At 45.0% G+C, this 23,618-nt stretch overlaps 1 protein-coding gene across 10 annotated transcripts in view; it reads right to left on the bottom strand.

Annotated features, from left to right (window-relative positions):
• Nucleotides 1–23,618, bottom strand: part of LOC138297861 (uncharacterized) — a 1,048,787-nt gene that overhangs the window by 1,014,101 nt on the left and 11,068 nt on the right. For all 10 annotated transcript variants that reach the window (XR_011204470.1, XR_011204464.1, XM_069236838.1 and 7 more), the window contains exon 2: nt 11,224–11,274. Coding sequence is in view for 8 of the 10 variants with exons in the window: in XM_069236838.1 (XP_069092939.1) it covers nt 11,224–11,274 (51 nt within the window). In the remaining 2 variants the exon portion in view is untranslated. The remainder of the gene's footprint in view (nt 1–11,223; nt 11,275–23,618) is intronic.

Below are 23,618 nucleotides of genomic sequence, written 5' to 3' on the forward strand. Positions count from 1 at the left end.
GTGTTGTAGGTGCAGTACTCACCGGTATCTTCTGCGCCTACGTCGCTGTTGGTCATGAAGGAGCAGAAAGACAAGGGCAGGTAGTATTTGCAGTTCCGGGTCCATGGAGTCGTCGTTCCTCGTGGGATGTGTAGAAGGTGAGCGTTTTCCCATAGCAAAAGCTGTTTCCGCCGTGTTTTTATCCACGGTGAATCCGCCCCGGAATTGGCCTGTTGTGATACTGTGCGCTGTACATTTTCTTCCGCCTGTCTGTTGGCGGTGACCGCCGCGCTGCTTGTCTGTACCGCTGTGGCGGGCGGTGTGTTAAAGTGGCTGTCTTTGTTGGCGGTTTCGGCCAGGGTCATAATTCCCTTTTTTTGTCCGTCTGACTGTTTACGGTATTACCGCATCTTTAACACCGTTCGCCAGGGTTGTAATGACCCCCTTTGTTTCTTTGGGAAATGGATATGCAGATCAAGTCGCAAGGTTTTGCGCATTGAACTGTATATTGCTCAGAGTCTAATGGAATTTGATAAGTGAGCCAGGACTTGAACCAAGTGAAGCCTTTGCTCTAAAAGTTGTAGACACAATAGAAGAATTGAAATTCCTACAAAATAATGTTAGTAAGGATGAAAAACTCTCATGGAGTAAATTACAATGCGTAATAAAAACAGATGATTTGTGGGTTTCAAGTGAAGGGAGATTAGTTTTGCCAGACAGTCTTTTGACGCAAATAGCTAGGCTATACCACAGACAAGCCCACATTGGAAGAGATGCCATGATTAGATTATTCAAAATTGATTGGTTTAATCCCAAATTTCGCCAAGTTGATGAAGCAGTTTGCCATCTTTGCGTCATTTGCCAACAAATGAACGCAGGGAAGGGAACCGTAGTAAATTTGAGCCACATTAGAAGAGCAGGTGGGCCGTTCAGCAGGATGCAAATGGATTTCATTGAGATGCCTATGCATGCAGGCTTGAAATATGTGTTGGTGATTGTGTGTATTTTTAGTCACTGGATTGAAGCATACCCTACACGCAGAAATGACAGTCTCACAGTCGCAAAACTACTCTTGAAAGAACTAATGCTGCGTTTCGGATTTCCGATCTCTTTAGAATCAGATAGGGGAAGTCGCTTCAATAACGAAGTAATCAAATTACTATGTGCAGCATTGAACATTGGACAAAAATTGCATTGTAGCTACCGCCCTGAAGCGTCAGGACGAGCAAATGAATGGCACGCTGAAATCAAGAATGGCGAAAATATGCGCATCCACAAACTTCAAATGGCCTGACGCGTTGCCTTTGGTGTTAATGTCAATGAGAAACACACCTGATGGAAAAACTAGACTATCACCACATGAAATTCTCATGGGAAGAGCCATGAGACTTCCAGCAGTTCCTGTGAATGTCCTTGTAAATACTACAGATGATATGTTATTGGACTACTGCAAAGGTCTGGCTGATGTGGTCCGCTCTTTTTCTCACCAGGTGGAGGCAACAACCTTGCCACCGATCCAAGGTCCAGGACACGCCCTGAAGGCAGGTGACTGGGTTGTGGTAAAGAAGCATGTGAGAAAGTTGTGTTTGGAACCCCATTGGAAAGGACCTTTTCAAGTGATTCTGACAACTACCACCGCTGTGAAGTGTGCGGGAGTTCCCAACTGGATTCACGCCAGTCACACGAAAACGGTGACGTGTCCCACAGAAGAGGAAATTGAAGCACTGAAATTACCAACAACTAACAGGAAAGTACCAGGCACTGAGACAGAACGAAGAGAGCCTGAAAGCGAGCAAGAAGAAATTGAGACAGAAGAAATATTCTCTGAGGAAGACGCAGTCGATCCTTTTGAGGACAACAGAGAAGAAGCCTCAGGAGGTGACAAAGATCCTATCTCAGGTGAAGAAGCAGGAGAGCCTAATAAGAGGAGGGCTTTCCCAGAAGCAGACGATACGGGAAAAGAAGGAGAAAACCTGATTGACCTCCTAGGGGAAGGAGACAAGACAGAGCAAAGCGAAATTGTTCCAATTCTTCCAGAACCAGTTGCAGGTCCATCAGGTGAAAGAAACGCGAAACGGAGACAATGCATATCAACAGTGAAATCAAAGACTAAAGAAACATTAAACGAAAACAAATGGCCAAAATTGAAGGAGAAAAGAAAAGAAGTGTCTATCATAACCACACTGAATGAAGAAAAAGACACAGCCAAAGAACAAGACATAAGCGAAAGGGAATTGAAAGGAGATGCAAAATTGAAAAGGAAAAGAATAGCAAGCAGAAGATATTCTGGTCCAGAATGGGCATACACAGCCACTAACGATTGGTCAGACGAATTTCTATCTCTTAGTCTTGAAAACGAAGAAGCAGAATACTTTGGTACTTGAAAAGTGAATTTCATGAACATTACCGAATAAGACATTGATAACCTGATTGACTTTGAAACCGATTTTGAGACAAAGCTGCTAAACCGATAAGAGACTAAGCTGCTAAAGAAAACCGTGTGAACTTTCACCTCGTTGATCATATATATATATATCTGCAAATTTGATTTGATAAATTATCTTCAACTTTCTGATTCTCTATAGATCATGACAAACAATACTACACAAGGACATAAGATGAAGTATTGTAAATACATGTGTATAGGTCTAATAATTGCATGTGTACTAATAATTATGGCAATAATTCTTGGAATGCATGGAGAGAATGAAAGAGACGCGAATGATGCATCTACTTTTAAAACTACTACTGAATTAACTCCTTTGGAGAAACTCGAACAAGACGAAATATATTTACATGACTATACTAATGACAAGAAAGAACTTTCATCTAATGTTTTCTATTGTTTGCTGAATGTGTATGTTGAGACAATGGACGCGAAAGATTGTTCTATATGTACACAAATCCCTACATCAGGAATAGAAGGGGTGACATATCATAGCATGTCCCTTACGTATGGAATGTAGTTTGTTACTAACCAGATTTTATGGCCAGGAGTATATTCAATACTTCTATTCCAATCATGATGTCGTATATTCATATGTCCCCATAATTGAGTATTTGAGTAAAGTAGCAAGAGATTATTATATAAAATTAGTTAGAGGTTTCTGTGAACCATTATCACCTTTTTCCACAGTTCACGCTCATAAAGAAAATCTTACATGCTTACTTTCACCCGTAGAGAAAAGCTTTTTAAATCACACTGAAGATAGAAGGAAAATGGTAAAGGAAAATTTTGAAAAAGAATTACATAAAAGGACATCCGTAGATAACTATGCTTTTGCCGCAATAAAGACACAAGGGAAACTAGCTTTAGATGCATTACACATAGGGAAACTTTGTATATATAGACCTAAATCATATTATGACACAATGTTTGTAGGAACGAGTGAATGTAAACACGTGTTTTTATTCCAAAGTAAATGGACGTTCATGTTAAATGGCCTAGATCCAGATACTCCAGGAGTATATTATATTTGTGGACTCAATGCCTATTATCGTCTTCCAAAAGGATGGTATGGGAGATGTTATTTGGGAATAGTATTTCCAAAGATTTATCAACTAGACGACTTAAAGAAATTTCCAAAGCTGTCTGAATTACATGGTATTCAGAAAAGGGAGACAGCTTCTGGCATGGTAGAAGACATATTTGGAGCAATAATTCCTTCAGTAGGAGTTGTAATGAATTCAATCAAAATACGAAAGCTGTCTACTATTGTGGATAAAATGCCGACAAATTTTTCAGGAGTGATGATCCTGGTGGATACTGACCTTGCTGCAGAAAGAGCTATGACTCTTCAAAACCGGCTTGCTATAGACATTCTTTTAGCAAAAAATGGCGGCGTTTGCAAAATGCTTAGTGCACGTCACTGTTGTTCATATATACCAGACAACAGTAAACAAATTAGAAATATGCTTACAAATTTAACTAACGATAGTGCAGATTTGAAAGAATTGAAAGAACCAGGAGTATGGGAAAAAGTTGGAAAAGGATTTGCTTCAGTGGGAAATTGGCTCAGAAACATTTGGAACGGAATATTACTGAAAATAGTAAAAGGGATATTAATAATACTAATTTGCTTAATAGGTATTTGGGGAATATGGAAAGCTATTAAAATATTGAAATCAAGAAACAAGAGAAGAATTGAAAAGAAAGAACAAAAAGAAATGGTAAAATTATACAGGGAAAAATCAAAGGGAGTGAAAAGGAAAAGGGAAATGATTGAAATGCAAAATTATTAAAACAGAATTTTAAATGAAATAAAATTTGTGAAAGATTTAATGTGATGACATAATTAGTCATCAGAGGAGGGATTGATGAAGCAGAAAAAGAAAGACTAACGAACATTCATATATCATGTAAAAAAATCATATAAGACAATGTGATTTTAGCAAAGAAAAATAATGTATGTAGAAAATGTGCCCACGAAGTAGGTTGCCATTATTATTATAAACAAGCTTAATTAATCACGAAAACCGACAAATGTATTAATGTGTCATAATTGCAGCTATATTCTATGATTTTCTTGTTCAACTGTTATATGCTTAGCTTAAATTTAGCAGAGGCTCTGGCCTAGTTGCCTGGTCTCAATTTTAACCGCGTAGTTTTCACTTGTATTAACAAAGACGTGTTTTAAACCTTTAAAAGCTGTATTTTTCCAGTAGAATGACTAACACACTTATCTTAAAGTTGCGTGCTAGGCAACTTTCATCCCCTTTGAAGCAAGGTCAGTTTCTGCAGGTGCAGACAATGAGGACACTGATGCAAAATTAATTGGCAACTTTGTTGCTACTTGTGTTCCAAAACTCCAAGGACACCTTATGCGTAGATGAGCATTAATAGAAAATAAACTATTCATTGGTTAAAGAGAAACCACCCCATGGACCCTCCAATGGAAGAACCTGAAGAATTTGGAACGTTTCTTACTTAATCCCACCGGACGAAGAGAAGCCAGCCATTTTCTTTGATGCCATTTTGAAGCCAGATTTGAGAAGCCATTTTGATTACACTTTGATGCTTTTTCTCTATTCAACTTCAATTAAACAAAACATTACCATATCGAATGCTTCATTTGCGTGAATTCGTTATACGGCAACATTCAGCACAAACAGTGTACTTAGACTAAACAGTCTTTGTTGATGGCACTGGATTATTTCACAGATGGTACCTTGTGCAATCACTCCAGTCCCATGAGTCTTTTTGAGACAAATGGGGCTTCCGTGGGGACGCCTCTGTATGTTCTTTCGGACTCAAACCCCTGGGATGATTATCACTGGCTGATGCAGTAGGGGATGAGAGATCGGGCAGGTCATCTCTGGGCATATGGCAGGCATGGGCTTCATTTGAGTATCATTAAAGTCTCCTCTTGCCGGCAGGAAGAATGAGATGTGTCGGGTGATATTTTTATCATCTCACCTGGTGGTGATTACAGTGCCTCTTTGTCGCATGACAATCCAGGGATGGAACTCAAATGGTAGTCTAAATTTGCTTCCTGGATGCCAGTCTTTGATGAACACCTTATCTTCTGGGTGAATGCTAGACTGGTGAGCTCTACGAGCTTGACGCGCTGTTTTAATGGTGTTTCTTCTCCTTTGCAGCGTCCTTGCATTATCCATGGGGCGCAGGGACGATGTCCAGTGATATGGGATTGTGCCGGTTACACTACGCCCCATGTTGGCATGCCTGGGGGCTTGCCCTGTGCTGGAATGGAACGTCTGTTGATACTCCTTTAGGGATGCATAGAAGGCTCTTTCCTTCGGCTGTTGATTGACATGAGCTATGCGTATCACTTTGCTAAGGGTGCTCATAAAACGCTCAACCTCGATGTTGGCTTTGGGCCAGCGATGGTGGATACCCCAAGACTTTAGCTGCGCTTTCGCGAACTCTTGACTCTGAAATGGAGGCTTATTGTCACTTTTGAGTTCTTTCTTGATCCAGTGGGTGGCTATCATTTTCTCTATATTGGGGAGGATCTTGGTTGCAGCATGGGACCCAACCAACTCTATCTCTGGGAACATCATATAGTCATTGATCAGAACAAGGGTGTAGTCCCCATCTGGGAATCACCCAAAATTCTGGCTCGCACATTTCCAGGGCTTTTGAGGGTCTGGATCAGTAAATATTAGTGACTGTGCTTCTGGCACCATTGGCAAGATCTTATGGTAGCTTCAACCATCTTGTTCACCAGTCAGAGACAGACTTTTGTTCTGAGGTGGTTCTTAGTATTTACCATGCCTTGGTGGCCATGGTGGGCAAGCTGCACAGCTTGCTCTGCCAGACTGGCTTGGACTACCAGACGGGGCCCTCGTAGCATCAGTCATCCGTTCATAACCCATGTTAAACAGTGAGTCTAGAGTCTTTTTAGCTTGTGCGATTCTGTGGGATGAGTGTTCTTGGAGCAAGTGCCACCTCCCTTTCTGGATCGCTGCACTGGCTAGTTGTAAGCATCTGTCTGCTTCCGTCGTGGAGTGGATGGTATCACAGGATAGCGGTAGTGGTCTTGATCTCTCCACAACATATCTGATATATTCTTCAATCTCTTCTGCATCCTCTGCTTCCTTCAGAGTGGCAGCACGTGGTTGTAGAGGCAGAAAGTCCGCTGGATTATAGACACCTAGTTGGTACTCCATCTAGCAGTGGTAATCCTGCAGTGGATCATCCACTTCTCTATGGGAGATGGGTGAGCCTTCGAACAGAGACTTCAGAGGCTTGTAGTCAGTATTTACCACAAAGGAATGGCCATAAATGTACAAATGAAAATGCTGGCAGGCCCAGTATGTGGCAATGGCTTCCCTTTCAGTTTGATAAAACTTTGCGAGTACTGCTGCTTCATCGTGGTGAGTGACTGACTACCACAGGGGACCTATCATCCTCGGGATGTTGCTGTATGAAGATGGCTTATAGCCCTTTTGAGCTTGTTTCAACTGTGATGGACGTTGGCTTCGATGTGTCAAAGTATGACAGCGTGGTGTATGCTGAGAGGGCCTTCTTGGTCTGTTGGAATGCTTCTTCTAACACCATGCCTCATGTCCATGGGGTTGCGGCCCTCGTGAGATCTCAGAGAGGCTGCGTTTTTTTTTTTATTGCCACCGCTATTGATGGTTCCTATGGCATGCGACCTGTGACTTTCTCATTGATCCCGGTGCATTGTAGTTTGTACAACTCCCCCTCCACCTTGGATCTGAAGTGGAATGCGATGCACCAATATCATAGTGCTATTGGCTGTATGGAGTTGTTGATGTGCAGCTGCACAACGTCATCTTTCAGACAGCCAATCTCTTCGAAAATGCTCTCAATCTCTGCCAGAATGTTGGAGAGGAATTAAAATTGTACACCAAACCCAAACAAGGTCAGAGTCAGTGTTTCAGCAGTGTGGGTACTCACTAGCATGCCATGCCCTCTGTCTGTGACATAGATGGTGGTGTTGATGCTTACATCTCTATGAGACACTAATGACTGATCCCTAGCATGGGCAGTGGCTGCATCTGACCATGTGCAAAAACCCTGACTCTGGATTTTGCAAGTGTTGGGTAATTTGGCAGCGCATGATAGGTGCCAGCTGACATAAGGTCTATGGAGGCTCCAGTGACAATAGTTGCAGCAACTGTATGTTTACCCACTCAGAGTTGGCACTGTGGGATCAGTTGGCTTGTGGCATTGGTCGGTTCAGTGGCAAAAACAGTATGCACTGTATATTCTGCAACATCATCATCCATATCCTCTGGCCCGCTTGTGGCTTCAGCAATGGCGTGGGCTGTTTCTTTTTGAGGGTTTCCATTTGGAGGACCTGCAAACTTTGGCACAATAGTTGTGCTTGCCACATGCCATGATTTCTGGCCTTTCACCGGACAGTCATTTGGTCTGTAAGGTTGTTCTCCACAAAACCCATGTCTTCCGAGCATCAGGTGGCCTTTTCAGGGGCTCGGTACTGCCTTGCAGTTGGATTGCTCTGACTGGCTCTGCCTTGATCACACTCTGTGGAGAGCAGCCTCCATATGTGACGCACAATCTTTTGATAGTTCCTTTGATCTATCTTGTGTAAGAATTTCTCTTAGTGATTTACCTGAATCTTGGTATATGTCTTCTCTCAACTTAGATGATGTACAGCCTTGAATAATCTGGCCTCAGATTTCCTCTTGTTCATGGTGGAATCCACATGTCCTGGTGAAGCTTATGAGTCTGCCATGTAAAATGTTGAGCAACTCTTCTGGTTCTAGGCGGGTTGCCTAAAAATGAATCTTTCTTAGTCTCTGTATGCCATCAGCTCAAAGTGAGAATTTAGGGCTATGATGAGTGTGGCGTGAGTTTTTGGTGTTACCTCCATAAGGGTTTTATATACTTTGTGGATGTCTTTGCCTCCTAAGTGTAACAGGAGGACCCTGCAACATTCTGCTGCTATTTCTGCATCTTCAAGGTAAAACTTGACCAGTTCCACCCAATCTCTCCACTTTGATGCCTCTGACGACGGTATGCCTTCAATGACAAATGACATGCAGTGACCTTCTAGTACTCTCAGTCAGAGTGGGTAGACACCTTGTGGCATGAGCACTACTTTTGCTGTAGGTGCGTTGTTGTGGTGGAAGTTGCACCAGAGGAGGCACATGTTGCAGAGTATCTGATGGCACATTTATCCTGCGGGTCAGGTCACACAAAGTCTGTTTTGCATCCACCTTGTGTTTGCTGGAGACTGTTATTGCTCTCAGGTTGGGGGACTGGCTCAGCCTGCCAAGATCCTTGACAGCATGCAGTGGAGCTGATGGTAAGGCCTGGGGATCTGTGATGCTCTCAGCAGGTCCCAACAGTAGGTGGATCCTCCAAGCTGCGCAAGCTATGGTATGTCTGGGTCCCTCATCTGTTACACACAGTAGTGAAACACAAGCGCCACCGGTGTTGGTGATTGCCAGGCGGCCGACGCAGGAGATGAGGCGATGTAGATGGCAGGCCGGGCGATAAGTGAGGGCGCGGGTTCGGCTCCAGCCTCATCGCCAAAGTAAAGTTGGTGGAAGGAGCTCTCAGCAGGCCCTGAGCATGTGGGGTTAGGTGGTACATGGTGCGCACATCGCAAGAGGGAACACAACAGATGCGATATAGGATCTGGGGCGTAACTTCCCCAACTCCTTACATTTACTGTCATGCATGAGCTGCACTAACTTCGGGGAGTTGGCAGTTTTATCGTATGATCATCCCTGCTGACCAATTAGTAGCAACAACACCACAGTACCCAATCAACTTGTATTATACCACTGATCCGATATGGGGAAGCTGAGGTGTAATTGGAATGTGGAAACATTTACATACCTTATAATACTCATCCCCATGCAAATAGGGGTTTTCACTTAGTTAAAAAAGCCGCAGGTCATTCTTAATCGCAGCCTAGAGGTCTGTATCCCAGTCTCCCTGTCCAGCTATTCCATGGACTGCAGAGGCCGCTTCATACTATTACATTTAAACTTGTAGACCATTGTCCTCTTCTCTCTAGCCTATGTGTTTGTTCCCAGCAATAGAGGTCCGTCTTCTATCTTTTATTCATCACCCGTGTTGCAAACCAGTAAAGGAGCAGCAATGTCCGACAGCCTCAAAATACCCTGAGTAAATCTCTTTGTTGTGCTCTGTCCCCCTGATAGATCCCACAAGTATGTAAACAAGGGAAAATCAGATTTTAGTTTTCTTAGGCGAGTGAATTAAGGAACAAACTACCAGTGAAACTTTCGGCGACAGAGGTACCTACTAATGTCCCAAAGGATGACAAGATATAGCTCATTACGGTACAAAATGGTATTATAACAACAGAGCTGAAACCTTCACAGATTGAGTGCTTAGAAACCATCTCTGGTGCAAATATCAAGCTGTACAGATGGCAAAAACACAAACATACATGATCAAATGTACAAACCCTACCTACCATCATGTTACTCATAAATATAGAGATTTTTAACTTTTAGTGGATTCCTGAAAATTCCGTGACTCCTTGAAATTAAAGACACATTTAGGGGCATATTTATACTCTGTTTGCGCCAGATTTGCGTCGGTTTTTTTTACGCAAATCCGACGCAAAACTAACTCCATATTTATACTTTGGCGTTAGACCCGTCTAGCGCCAAAGATCTTGGAGTTTGCGTCATTTTTTAGCGTGGACACCTTCCTTGCGTTAATGACATGCAAGGTAGGCGTTCCCTTCTAAAAAATGAATCCGAGGCATGTGCGCCGTATTTATACTCCCGGGCAAAAATGACGCCCGGGAGTGGGCGGGTCAAAAAAAATGACGTCCAGACACTTTTGCATCATTTCTTAACGCCTGGTCAGGGCAGGCGTTAAGGGACCTGTGGGCTCGGAAGGAGCACAGAGGTGCCCTCCCATGCCCCCAGGGACACCCCCTGCCACCCTTGCCCACCACAGGAGGACGCCCAAGGAAGGAGGGACCCATACCAGGGAACTTAAGGTAAGTTCAGGTAAGTATTTTTTTTTTAAAAAATTGTGGCATAGGGGGGCCTGATTTGTGCCCCCCTACATGCCACTATGCCCAATGGCCATGCCCAGGGGACAGAAGTCCCCTGGGCATGGCCATTGGGCAAGGGGGCATGACTCCTGTCTTTGCTAAGACAGGAGTCATGTCAATGGAGGGTGGGAGTAAAAACAAATTGAGCTAATCGGGTTGAGGCAGATTTTTTGCCTCAGACCGACTTGCCCCATTCTTTGACACCCAAGCTCCATTTTCCCCTACGCCGGCGCTGCCTGGTGTGGGTCATTTTTTTTCACGCACACCAGTCAGCTCCGCCGGCTAACGTCATTCCATAAATATGGCGCCCGCATGGCGCTTTGGAATGGCGTTAGCTGGCGTTAAATTTTTTGACGCACAACTGCATTGGCGCAGTTGTGCGCCAAAAAGTATAAATACGGCCCTTAAAGTTTTGGAAGTGCTCCAATGTGCAAAATTAGCTCATATGGCATTTCTAACAGCTAGACGTATCCTTATGTGTAAATCATCTGGAAATATGGTTAGGTAATGTATTTTCCTATCAACAACCCCCTGCCCCAGGCACTTCCATAAAATATGCTTCCCATTTTCCTCCATGTAAGGCACTTAAAGAAAGAGTATAATTTAAAAGTCTGCATTGTCATGGCACGGAGGATCCATAACATACTATGTTCATCCACAGCATAGGAGCCAGAATAGGCTTGATTATTTAGCACACACAGATATCTCCAGAATAGTAATTTTAATCAACCAAAAAATAAATTCTTACACAGCTTCCCGGAGATGGCTCATTCCACCTTGGACTTGATGTTGAAAACCCCTGTGGAAAAATAACACAATGAATAAGTGTATCAAAACCAAACATAGCATCTGTTTACAGCACAGTAGCCAAAGCGCAGTGTATTAAAGTTGCGATTGACTTGCAAAACATTTTTGTTTGTCTTTGGCTCAAGCAGCATACCCTTGCCTGCTCATGGCCTCATTACCACAATTGTGGGTGAAGCGCATGAATAATACTGCACAACAGTTGCATGGACGTCATTTAGGGATCGCAGTGCTTGCCCTTTGCTACCCCTGGTTTTGCCTTTGCGACCGGTGGCAAATTCAGTGCCAGGAACATACCGGCACCTACTCCTTGTTGACGCTAGTTCGGGCTCCATTTTCTTTGTTTTTGTCACATTTTTATTACACTAATAGTGAATAATAACATGTTTTACTATTAGTGTAATACAAATTGAGTACAATTAGCTGGAATATGCCCTTCCATGGCAGCTGAGGTAAGTAAAACAAGCTTTTCAATGTATGTTGTGTGCTTGCCTATGGGTGAGAGTGTGTTTACGTGAGAGAGAGTTTATGTAAGTGTTTATTTGTGTGTATGTATAAATATGTGTGCGTGAGTGATAGTGAAGGTCAAAGGGTGTGAGAAGTTACTTCCGCTACTCCTGGCATTTTGGTGAAAACCTCAAGGCGCTGGGCATGCGAGGGGGAGGGATGGGGTGGAAATAAAAAAATAATTAAAAAAACATACCTCTTCCGGTTGCTGCCGCCTCCTGCCACCTCGCTTCTCTTCATCTGGTGTCCCAGCATTCACTGGGACACCAGCACAGACTCCCCAGCAATCCTTGCACTGCTTTCATGCTAAAGCTAGCATGAAAGCAGTGTGAGAATTGGCCTGAGCGTTTTGGACTGCTGCTCAGACACTGCCCTGGGGTCTGTGCAGTTCCTCCTGCCTGGCTGTTCAACACAGCTGGGCTGGAGAACCCTTAGTGCGCATGTGTGCTTGGCCAGCCTAAGACGGCCGGCCCAAAACACATGCACACTTAGTGCACCCTCTGCTCCTCCCCATCCCCTCTCCCCCTCCCATGGCCTAGCCCTGCCCCTTCCTTCACATGCTGCCGGCTGAGCCAGCAGCTGAAAGATAAAATGATAAAGAAACATTACTATTAATGAGGTAGGTCACAATTTGCGACACAGTGGGAATCACAAAAATCACAGGGATGGTGGCGTGCTGGGAGCAGCGGACCACCATGTCCGTGATTGCTTTTAAATAAAGCAATCTTTTTTTTTAAACCAAGTTAGTTTTCCTTAAAGGAGGAAACCTGCATGTCTTTAAAAAGAAAAAAATGAAAAATTTCAGTCTAATTTTTTAAGAGTAGGCAGTGGTCCCTGGGACCACTGCCTACTCTTAAAAAACATATTTACATGCATTCACAATGGGGAAGGGGTCCCTTGGGGACCCCTTCCTGTTTGTGAATAGGTTAACACCAATTTGAAATTGGTGTTAACTGTAATTGTTTTGTGACCGCTTTCCTTCTCATAAAACAATCATACATACCTCTGCGACTCGCAATTAGGAAGGGACTCCCTTGTCATGCCCCTTCCTAATTGTGACTAGCAAACCTATTTTGCGATTTAGTAAATAGATTACTGAATCACAAAATAGCATTTGTACATACCAAAATGCTTTTTCCAGTGTTCAAACGGCCCAATTCTGCAAATCAGGCCGTTTGCCCACAGAAAAAAAAAAAAAAAAAACCTTTGTACATCTGGCCCTGGGTGTAGCTGCTCTTTGTATATTGCTCCCAGACACAGAGACAAGGGAGCATAGGGGTTGGAAGGATAGGCCCTCTCTGACCTGATGAGGGGGAGCAGCTGTCACCTACTGCACTTGCACATCACAAAGGCTCTGCCTGGACACACTCACAAAGGGTTTGTCACTAGTCCAATACAACCCCAGAGACACCGGGGTCAGGGAAAGAAGGTAAGACATTTAAAACACCTCTTGGGGTTGAAACCTCCAAACTCTTCTCCTACTTAAAAGCTGGCACCAGATATAAATATTGGACCCTCATACCCAACTGTTTGGTACACCTGTGGGCATATGGAAGACTCAGAAAGGCTGCCCTGCCCTGCTGCCCTGATATCTGAGTAAAAGGACTGGACCTGCATATTGAACCCAGGACCACCAGACTGACTCCAAGGGCTAGTTGGCTGGACTCCTGGTCAAAGCCTAAGGGAAAGAAAAGGCTCCAACCACATTGGACCAAGCACCTGGATTCTGTCTGTTTGAGTCCTACCTCTATGTGGAGCCAACCCAGTCCTTGACCCTTAGAAATGGACCTAAAGATGCTCTCCCAACCCATATTTATTCCTGTGAGCAGAATCACCCCAGCACGATGCATCCCTGATACCGAACCCTGCACTGCAGCCCACAGTTTCTATAGAAACGCCACTGTGCGACGCACCATCGATGCAAGCCTTCGCGTTGCAAGCTTCTCGTCAAAGGCATCCTTGATGGTGATGCAGGACTCTGCATCTTAGTCTCACATCTTCTTCGCAATCACAGTTGTGCAGCACATCTTTGATGCAGGCTTTTGCATTTGCAAGCCCCTTGTTGACAGCACCTAAGACTCTGGACTGCGCATCTCAGCCTTGCAACTCCTCAGAACCACCGCTGCACAACCCAACTTCAACACAGGATGTTGCAGCACTCTGAAAACCAGTATGTAAGATGCTTTGTCCAGTGTGCCAAACTGGGTCCCTATATATGACCCACACACACTTCATTATGGTCGGCATGAATTTGTGATTTTGTCCCTGTCTATTATGACCAGATAACCACAGTTGGAACTTAGTGCATCTAGACACTATTTATACTTAAAACCTTGAAATTGCATGTCTCTGGTTCTACTGATTGGATGTTTGTAGTTTTGGTTTAAAATAATTGATTACATTTTTATTGTGTATTGTTTTCACTTTATTACTGTTTGAAGTGATGCATCAATACTTTACACCTTGCCGCTAAGTTAAGCTTGACTGCTTGCGCCAAGCAACCAGCGGATTGAGCATCTATTAATTTGAGATTTGCTTTTTGTTAGAAATAGGGTCTTCTGTTGGCGGTCAGGTTACCCCCTGTCCAAGCAAGGACCCTCACTCTAGTCAGGGTAAGTCACACACAATCCAAATTATCCTGTGCCCACCCTCTGGTAGCTTGGCAGTAAGCAGTCAGGCTTAACTTAGAAAGGAATGTGGAAAGTATTTGTGCAGTAAATCATGCAATAACACAGTGAAAACGCCACAAAATTGCACCACACAGGCTTAGAAAAATTATAATATTTATCTGAGTAGATTTGATAAATATAAGTTGAAATATCACTTTTGTATTGATAAGATCAGTTTTAAGTTCTGAAAAGTAACAATGGCCTCTTGCAAGCACAAAGTACCTGGTTTGCGTCAAAATTGCACGCACGAAGACTGCAGAGGAGGAGATGCATTGAAAAAAGTTGGTGTGCATCAGATTTCCAGGCGCACACAGATGATGCGTCAATTCATTTACATGCAGTAAGGGTTTTGTGTCGATTTCCGGGATGCAGGTTTGAATCTTCTTTGCAATGTGGGTCTTTTGACTCCCAGGGACGATGCGTGGAAATCCAGGGCACGCAGGACGAAGTCACAGGTGCTGAGTAGATCCGGTGGGTGTTGCGTTAGAGTTTCTGTCGCATGGCAGGCGCTGCATCGATTCCTCTAGCAGGAAGTCGGGCTGCATCGTTCCGGCTCTGTGATGATCCAGTGGGCTGTGTGTCGAAGTCCTGGTCGCAACGCTGGCACTGCGTTGACCTTCACTCAGAGAGCCAGGCTGCGTCATTCCGGACTTGCGATGCAGGGATTCTTTCCCCTCTAAGCAACATTTGCATCGTTTCTGGCAGGCTTTGCATCGATTTTTCGCCGCAGAAGGAGTTCTTTGCAGAGATGAAATCTTTTTGGCCCTGAGACTTCAGGAAACAGGAGGCAAGCTCAATCCAAGCCCTTGGAGAGCACTTCTAAGCAGAGCCAGAGGCCAGCAAGGCAGCAGGGCAACAGCAAGACAGCCATCCTTTACAGCACAGCTTTCTAGGTGAGTCATTTGGGCTGCCAGGCAGTTTCTCTTGTCAGGTTACAAGTTCTGGTTCAGAGTTTCTTTCCCAGGAAGTGTCTGAGTTGGTAGGATCAGAGACCCAGTTTATATACCCAAATGTGCCTTTGAGGTAGGGGAGACTTCAAAGAGTGGCTTAGAAGTGCACAAGGTCCCCATTCAGTACAATCTTGTCTGCCAGGGTCCCAGTAGGGGGTTTGGCGGTCCATTGTATGAGGGCAGGCCACTGTCCTTTGAAATGTGTCAGGCCCTCCACCCTTCCAGCCCAGGAAGACCCATTCAATATGCAGATGTGTGCAGGTGTGACTGAGCATCCTGTGTTTGTGTTTGTCTGGGTGAAATGCAGAAGGGAACTGAAGGATTTAAGTGCAGAGAAATGCTCACTTTCTAAAAGTGGCATTTCTGAAGTAGTAATATAAAATCCAACTTCACCAGTCAGCAGGATTTTGTATTAGCATTCTGGCATACTAAATATGACCTATTTGCCCCTATCTAATTAGATAGAACTACTCAAACAGTTTATGAGGGTAGCCTTAATGTTAGCCTATGAAAGGAGCAGGCCTCACAGTAGTGGAAACTGAATTAGGGAGTTTTCCACCACCAGGACATATAAAAACACACAGGTATATGTCTTGTCTTTTACCCACACAGCACCCTGCTCTCTGTGTTACCTAGGGCCTACCTTAGGGGTGACTTGTTTGTAGACAAAGGGGAGTTTTAAGGCTTGGCAAGTACTTTTAAATGCCAAGTCGATGTGGCAGTGAACTGCACACATAGACCTTGCAATGGCAAGCCTTAGACATGGTTAAGGGGCTACTTCTGTGGGTGGCACAACTGGTGCTGCAGGCTCACTAGTAGAATTCAATCTACAGGCCCTGGGTACATGTAGTGCACTTTTCTAGGGACCAGTAGAGCAAATATGCCAATTGGGTATGAACCAATGTCACCATGATTTAAGGGAGAGGGCATATGCACTTTAGCACTTGTTAGCAGTGTTAAAGTGCACAGAGTCCTAAAACCACCAAAAACAGTGTCAGAAAGTGGAGGGAGGCAGGCACAAAGTTGTGGGTGACCACCCTAAGGCTTTCAGGTCTAACACTTTTGTTTCTACTTGAATAGGGGTTCACCCCCTCAACCATTAACCCAGTTTCCAACAGAGTTTATCTTGGTAGTTGAGTTGTTTTTAAAGTCTACTCCGTCATGTTTTTTGTAGTACTTCGAGCAGAAGATCTTGGTTTCATTTCTGGTTTATTTAATGTGTTTTTAAGAACATGTTACGTAATAAATTGGTGGTACTAGACATGATGGTATTTAGAAAGAGGTGTGTGTCTTTATGAGGAGTTATAAGATGTTAAAAGGCTTGGAATGAGATTTGAGGCGATTTACTGATTATTGATCATGTTTCCAAAATAGTTATTTTTAGTTATTTTTTTTTAGATTTCTTAAAAATCGCTATTTGCGGTTTGCGAGGCCCAAATATCGAATCTCAAAAAAATTGCGATTCGGTTAAAAATCGCAAATTGTGAGAACGCACACCTGGCAGAGCCTGATGACATCACAAGCAGGAAGTGAGTCATCCCAGGCAGTTTGCAGGTGCCACACCCAAAGGAGCAGTGAGCGAGACCCAGCCCAGCCACAGGGAGCAAGTCTGTGAACAAGGCAGGACTGCACATCACCATGGACAACTCTGCACATGGAAAGGAGAAGGGAGAGAGGAAAAGAAAACTCGAGTTCAGTGAGCAGGAACTGGAGGTGCTCACTGAGGAGGTGGTGAGGAGCCATGACAGGCTGTTCGGGAAGAGCTCACTCCAGGTACCTGACAGTGAGAAGCGCAAACTCTGGGCGGACATGCAAACAAAAATCTGCACTGTGGGGGTTTCGCAGCACTCAGTGGAGGAGATCAAAAAGAGATGGTACGACCTGCGTTCCCGTGCCAAGGAGAGGGTGGCAGGAAGACTACAGGAGGCAAGGAGCACAGGAGGCATACCATCCACTGAGACACCCTCCACCCCGATGGAAGACCTGGTTGAGTTGACACTCCTCCCAGAAGCTGTCAGTGGGGTCACTGACATAGACACATCCGGCACACCAAGCACCAGTAAAGGTAAGTGCAATATTGAAATGTAACCCCATATGTGTATGTACAAATACCCCTTAGGAATTAGCAAGTAGTGCAAAGCATTGTGATAAGTAGTCCATTCCACATTTTAGAAGCGGCACAACAATGCCTTATGGTAGTGGTAGTCCACAACTCAGAGCTGAAAGTAGCACATAGAATGTAATTAAGCAGAGCGACACCCAGAAGAACACTACACCCACTACATAGTGATATGATGTAACTGTACATTTATTACCATTGTGTAACCTTTGGTGATACAAACATAAATTACATGCTGCACATTGTCGTTGCAGATGGCCCAGGCCCAGCAGCATCAGCATGTGCCGTTGTAGGGGATGCTGAAACCCACCCTCCATCAGACTCCAACACAAGTGAGTCACTGAATATTGCGCCTATCAGACGCAGGGCAAGGGCTGTACTGCTCCCCGAATTGAGCCAGGACTCAGACGACATGCGGGATGACGACCACACTCCTTCCCCAGACGGCAGATCCACTGTAATGCAGGAGTCCCAGCCCCAGCGTAACTCAACACCCCGCAGGAGGCCTCAGTATGCAGGCACGCAGCACATGGAAGCAGGAGAGGGCCCATCAGTCTTCGGTGGCCTGGAATCCGCTATGCTGAAACTGCAGCGCCTGCAAAACAGGAAGATAACGGCAATGCATAGGCAGATGCAGGCACACAATGCCAACATGGGGGGGCTGTATCGGTAGTTGGAGTGCCTTAATTCTAACATTTCAAAGCTGCATGAGGGACAGATCACAGCTTCCGAGAACACCAGGGAGCTGACAATTGCAGCGAGGGAACTCGGCACAGAGCTAAGGCACGACAGAGTCAGCCACCGCAGGCAGGAGAGGCGATTTATGGGCATGTTTGGTGGATTCTGTCGATCGGTCAATCGCCTGGCAACATTAATGGCCCTCATATCGCGGCGTGCTGTGGCCGCACAGGTGGAGGCAGCACACAGCAGTAGGGATGTAGCACAGGGACTGGTCCAGATAACTAATGTGCTGGATAGTATGCTGGGTAACCGCTCTGCTACACCCAGTGAACTTGGACTAGGGGAGAATGAGGACTCATCTAGCCTCAGCAGCGTAGCAGTGCCCACCACTGATCCTAGGCATCGCAGTGCCAGGCACAGCACTGCCACTGAGGCAGATACCAGAGGTGTTGGTGAGGCCACTGCGCACTCGTGTGGCTTGTGTGGCCGTAGAAAGTGACTGCAATGGCCACAGGGGACTGTCTGCTTCTTTTGTTATACAGTAAACTATGAATAAATAGTGAGACACTGTTAACTGCTTATTTTATGACAATTTTTTTTCCTTTTTTGCTAGTGACACTTATGTTACCTGACGTTAAGGTTATAAAGGTTCTAACTACCAGTACACATTTCAGTGAAATTGTGTTGTTATTACTTACATCTAAAATGGTTGTGCGTGATGTCTGCACGCCTTTGCCTGCCCTCTGCAGCACTGGTTCTGTCTGCTGGCTATGGGAGGGGGGTATGGGTACATCATCCTCATCTGAGTCTGAATCAGATATTTCCACAGGTATGCCCCTGGTGGTAGCTATATTGTGCAGGATTGCACATGTGGCCACTATTCATTGGGCGTGTCCGGGCTGTACTGTAGTGCCGCTCCACTTTTGTGGATGCACCGGAAGCGATTCTTCAGCAGCCCAAAGGTGCGCTCCTCCACATTGCGGGTTTCCCTGTGTGCTGAATTGTATCTCTGTTCTGCTGGTGTTGTAGGATTGAGGTAGGGCATCATCAGGTAGGTGCGCACTGCGTAGGCACTGTCTCCTGGAAGGAACAGAGGGTATGTTGAGTAAGTGAGCCATCTGACATCACAACTCCATCAATGCACCAGTGTACAGAGGGACAATACCTAGTAGATATCCTTCACCAAACTCTCCAGCTAGCAGTCTTGTGTGAATGCCGCTGTGACGAAAGATGTATGAATCATGTGTGTTCCCTGGGTACCTGGCCACAAGATCAGTTATGATGTAGGAGGCATTGCATATAACCTGTATATTCATTGAATGTTGGTATTTACGGTTGCTGTACACATACTCTGTGGCCGATGGTCGACAGATTGCAACATGTGTCCTATCTATGGCACCTAGGACGTGGGGGAACTGTGCTATCTTGTAGAAATCTATTTTTGTCTGCTGTATTTCCTGTGGGGTGTGGGGGAATCTGATGTACTGGTGTATCCTACTCAGCATGGCATTGATAAATGCATTGAAAAATCTAGAGAGGGAACTCTGTGATACTCCTCCAGCTGCTACTATGACCCCTTGATAGCTCCCTGAGCCACATAGGTGGAGGAAGCATAATACCTGCACATGGGTGGGTATGCTATTAGTCCTATGTGTTGTGCGCTGCAGTATGGGTTGTAGCTCAGGTCAAGTATCATGGCTGAGTTCAACCTGTACTTCTCATATATTTCTTCCTCAGTCTGGTCAAAAAAGGTAATGCGCACTCTGAAAATGCGCTCCTGTCTCCTCCTCCCTCTCCTCAAACCTGCCAAGATCCTCATTCTCCTCTCCATGACGTAGAGTGCAGCCATTGTGGAAAAGAGTCTGAGGCATTCTGGACCTCTTTATATAGGTTGCACCTGGTTACCACCTGGTTTCACCTAGTGGAAATTTGCATGCGCAAATTGCGAATTTTTGATGCATCGAATTGCGACACGGTTTTGCGTGTCGCATTTTGCGTCTCGCAATTTCCGACTTCAAATACCGAATTGCTAATTGTGATTTGGTATTTCATGTCTCAAATTGCGAGACGCAAAATGCGACACACAAAACCATGTCGCTTCGCAAAAAAATTGCAATTTTTGCAATTCCTTATTTTTGGTCTGCGAATGCCTTACATGCATCGCAGACCACGTTTTTGCATTCGCAAATGGACAAACTTTGCGATTCGCACCGTTTGCGAATGCAAAATGGTTTGTTACATCTGGCCCATAGTTTCTCTGAGAACTGATTCAGGGGTTGGGGGGGAGCTGTTGTTAGAGACCTTTTTCTGGACTTTTGTTAATTTTGATTGTCTCGTTTTACAAAGCTCAAGGTGAAACATTTGAAATGGCAGGACCTGGTTCTATGCCCAGTGTCTAGTATGATGTAATTCTCTCTGTTTATGATGTGAGCGTCGTGTTATTTCAGAGAGGTCATGGAAGTTCTCAATGCCTCTGAATTTCGGAGCCATACAGTGCTTCTGATTGTTCCCAGAAACTTTAAAGTAGCCTTTGCATTTATTGCTGGAGTAATAAGATGTAATGGAGGTTATTAGATGATTAAATCTAAGAAGGAGTATTTATGACCTAGGGGACTATAGACGATGTCAAATCAGAAAATGTTCTTAATTGTTAGGTTAATAATAACTGAAATCATTTGAAAGTAGAAGGATGAAGAATCTGCAGTTTCACATTTCTGCTTTTTGTATTATAGTGATTTATGAGGTCAGAATAAGGAGATCAAAAGGTGGAGATAAAAATGCAGAGAGACAGATTTCAGTGATTGAAAGTTGGGCTAGTTTGTAGCTTGATATGAGGTTGGCAATTCCACATGTCTGAGTGTTGGCTAGTATGGCAATAATTAGATTGCGTTTGAGGTTAATATTTAGAGATGTGGTAGTGCGCTGCACATGAAGCTTTTTAATTTGCATTATTGTTTTTGAGGTTACGATCTTGACATGGTTTGATTGTAGTCTTTGTGGGTCTTGTTGTGGTGCAGTAACATGGCAATCAAGTACAGCATTCAGATTTTTTTGTTTGGTCCCTCAGTAGTCTTGAACGGGCACGGGCAAACATACAGAGAAATCCGTTTTAATACTGATTAAAACCTCCTTCAGATATATTAGGGGACCACTTTTCTATCTGTAGGTTAGTCAAGCTTCACTCTAAAAGGTTCAAGTTCCCCATCTGTGGTTTTTCCAGATTTTGGAACAAATTGATTGTATCTGTTCTTCTAAAGTGCCAGCTCCCGCAGTTGTGATAGGAGTAAATTATAGAGAGGCAGTTACATAGCACCGCCGAGCAAATACAGTTCCCAATGTGGGAGAGGAAGGTACTTTTATAATGGCTGTGTATGCAGCATATGCATGTAAAACATTTTACTCATGGGTGGAATTAAAGGCAATTGATGCAGAAACAGCACACTTTCATGCATACCAACCAGCTGCAGGACTAATGAATACAGAGTTTATCAATATGTGGAAAACTCTCTTATTTACCAGGATCATCAAAATTGGATTGCAGCGCCCTACCACACACACATTGACATGTCAGACTGGGACCTTTGAGTAATGAAGGGGCTACCAGGGTAGTCTTGGCAGTATATACACTATATCCAAATCCAGGAGTAATAACTTTCTGTATAAATGACTTTTGCAATATGTCTTAAAGACATTAAGGCCCTCAATACAACCCTGCCTGTAAATGCCGCTTACCACCATGCTGACGGCCCCCAACATACCGTGACCGCGGCGTTATACCGCTGCGGGTATTATGACCCACTCAGAGAAATCCGCCACTATACAGACACCCACACAAGTCCACCAGACCAAAGGTCAGTGATAAACTGGCGGTACCAAAACCCACACCATTACGCCAACAGAAATATGCCCACAGTATGAGGACCCACGAATCACCGTGGCGGTCTTTCAACCGCGGTAAACCATTGGCAGTACACACCGCCGCGCTCAAAATACACACAAACTAACATAACTACACCACATTGGACAATTCAAACTACACACACCTGACACACATACACACACCACACCCACACACTCAGACCACTATAAAACGCACACCCACATTACCCACAACCCTTTCAATGAAAAAAAAGATTGATAACTGAGAGAGAGACAAGCCAGGGGCACCCACTCAATCTGAGCCAAAGAACACCATCACCCATTCACCATCCACGCACCTCACAGCACACACTCCAACACAGAACCCCACACACCCTCACACATACCACTCACACCGCATCCATGGCACCCCAAAGACACCCCAGGTTTTCAGAGGAGGAGCTAAGGGTTATGGTGGAGGAAATCATCCAGGTACAGCCACAGCTATTCGGATCACAGGTGCAGCAGACGTCCATTGCTAGGAAGATGGAGCTATGGCAGAGAGTCGAGAACAGGGTCAACGCTGTGGGACGGCAACCCAGAACAAGGGATGACATCAGGAAGAGGTGGAACGACCTACGGAGGAAGATGCATTCCGTGGTTGCAAGACACCAGGTAGCCGTACAGAGAACTGGCGGTGGACCCCCACCTCCTCCCCCACAACTAACAACATGGGAGGAGCAAGTCTTGGCAATAATGCATCCTGAGGGCCTCACAGGAGTACAGAAGGACTGGACTCTGGTAAGTCAAATCTTTACTATTATATCCCACACCCTACCTGCATGCCATCACAAACTCCTACCCCTACCCTCGCACCCATCACTCCACCACCCCACATATACACCACTATCACAACTCACCCATCCCAAAACCAAGCCCTGAATGCCACACTAATGCATGGACACCCATCACAGACCTGCATGGACACCCATCACTAAAGCATGCACATTAGAGAGAATCACCTAGCCCACAAAATCACCACTCACACAAGGCAAAGCTGACAGGGCAATCACAACCATACAGGAAAACACACCCATGCACAAGATGGCACACACAGATACAATAACACTGCATTTACATCCCCACAGGACCCCATTCAACGTCACAGGAGAGGAGGTGCCAGCAACATCCAGTCCCACCCCCCAGAAGAGGCCCACAGTGATGATAGCAGCTCTGCACGCCTGGATCACGATGACCAACCTGGCCCATCAGGGACCTCTGGACAGTTGATTACCCTGCCACAGTCCGAACCCACCACAGAGCCTCCCCCCTCAGGAAACACCACCACAGCATCCACCCAGCGGGCCCAAACCTCTGTCCTCAGGACACGTCAATCAGCAGTGTGTCCACCACTACAGTGACCCCAGGCAACCCCACAAACGCAGCATGATCAGGGACCTGGGGTCAGTAGCAGTGGGCACACGGTTCAGGGGACAGAGGTACAGGACAACAGGGAAGCTGGGAGGACTGCTGTGCGACAGGGGGGGGACAGGCC

Source organism: Pleurodeles waltl, chromosome 1_2 (genome assembly GCF_031143425.1).
Source record: "Pleurodeles waltl isolate 20211129_DDA chromosome 1_2, aPleWal1.hap1.20221129, whole genome shotgun sequence".
NCBI lineage: Eukaryota > Metazoa > Chordata > Amphibia > Caudata > Salamandridae > Pleurodeles > Pleurodeles waltl.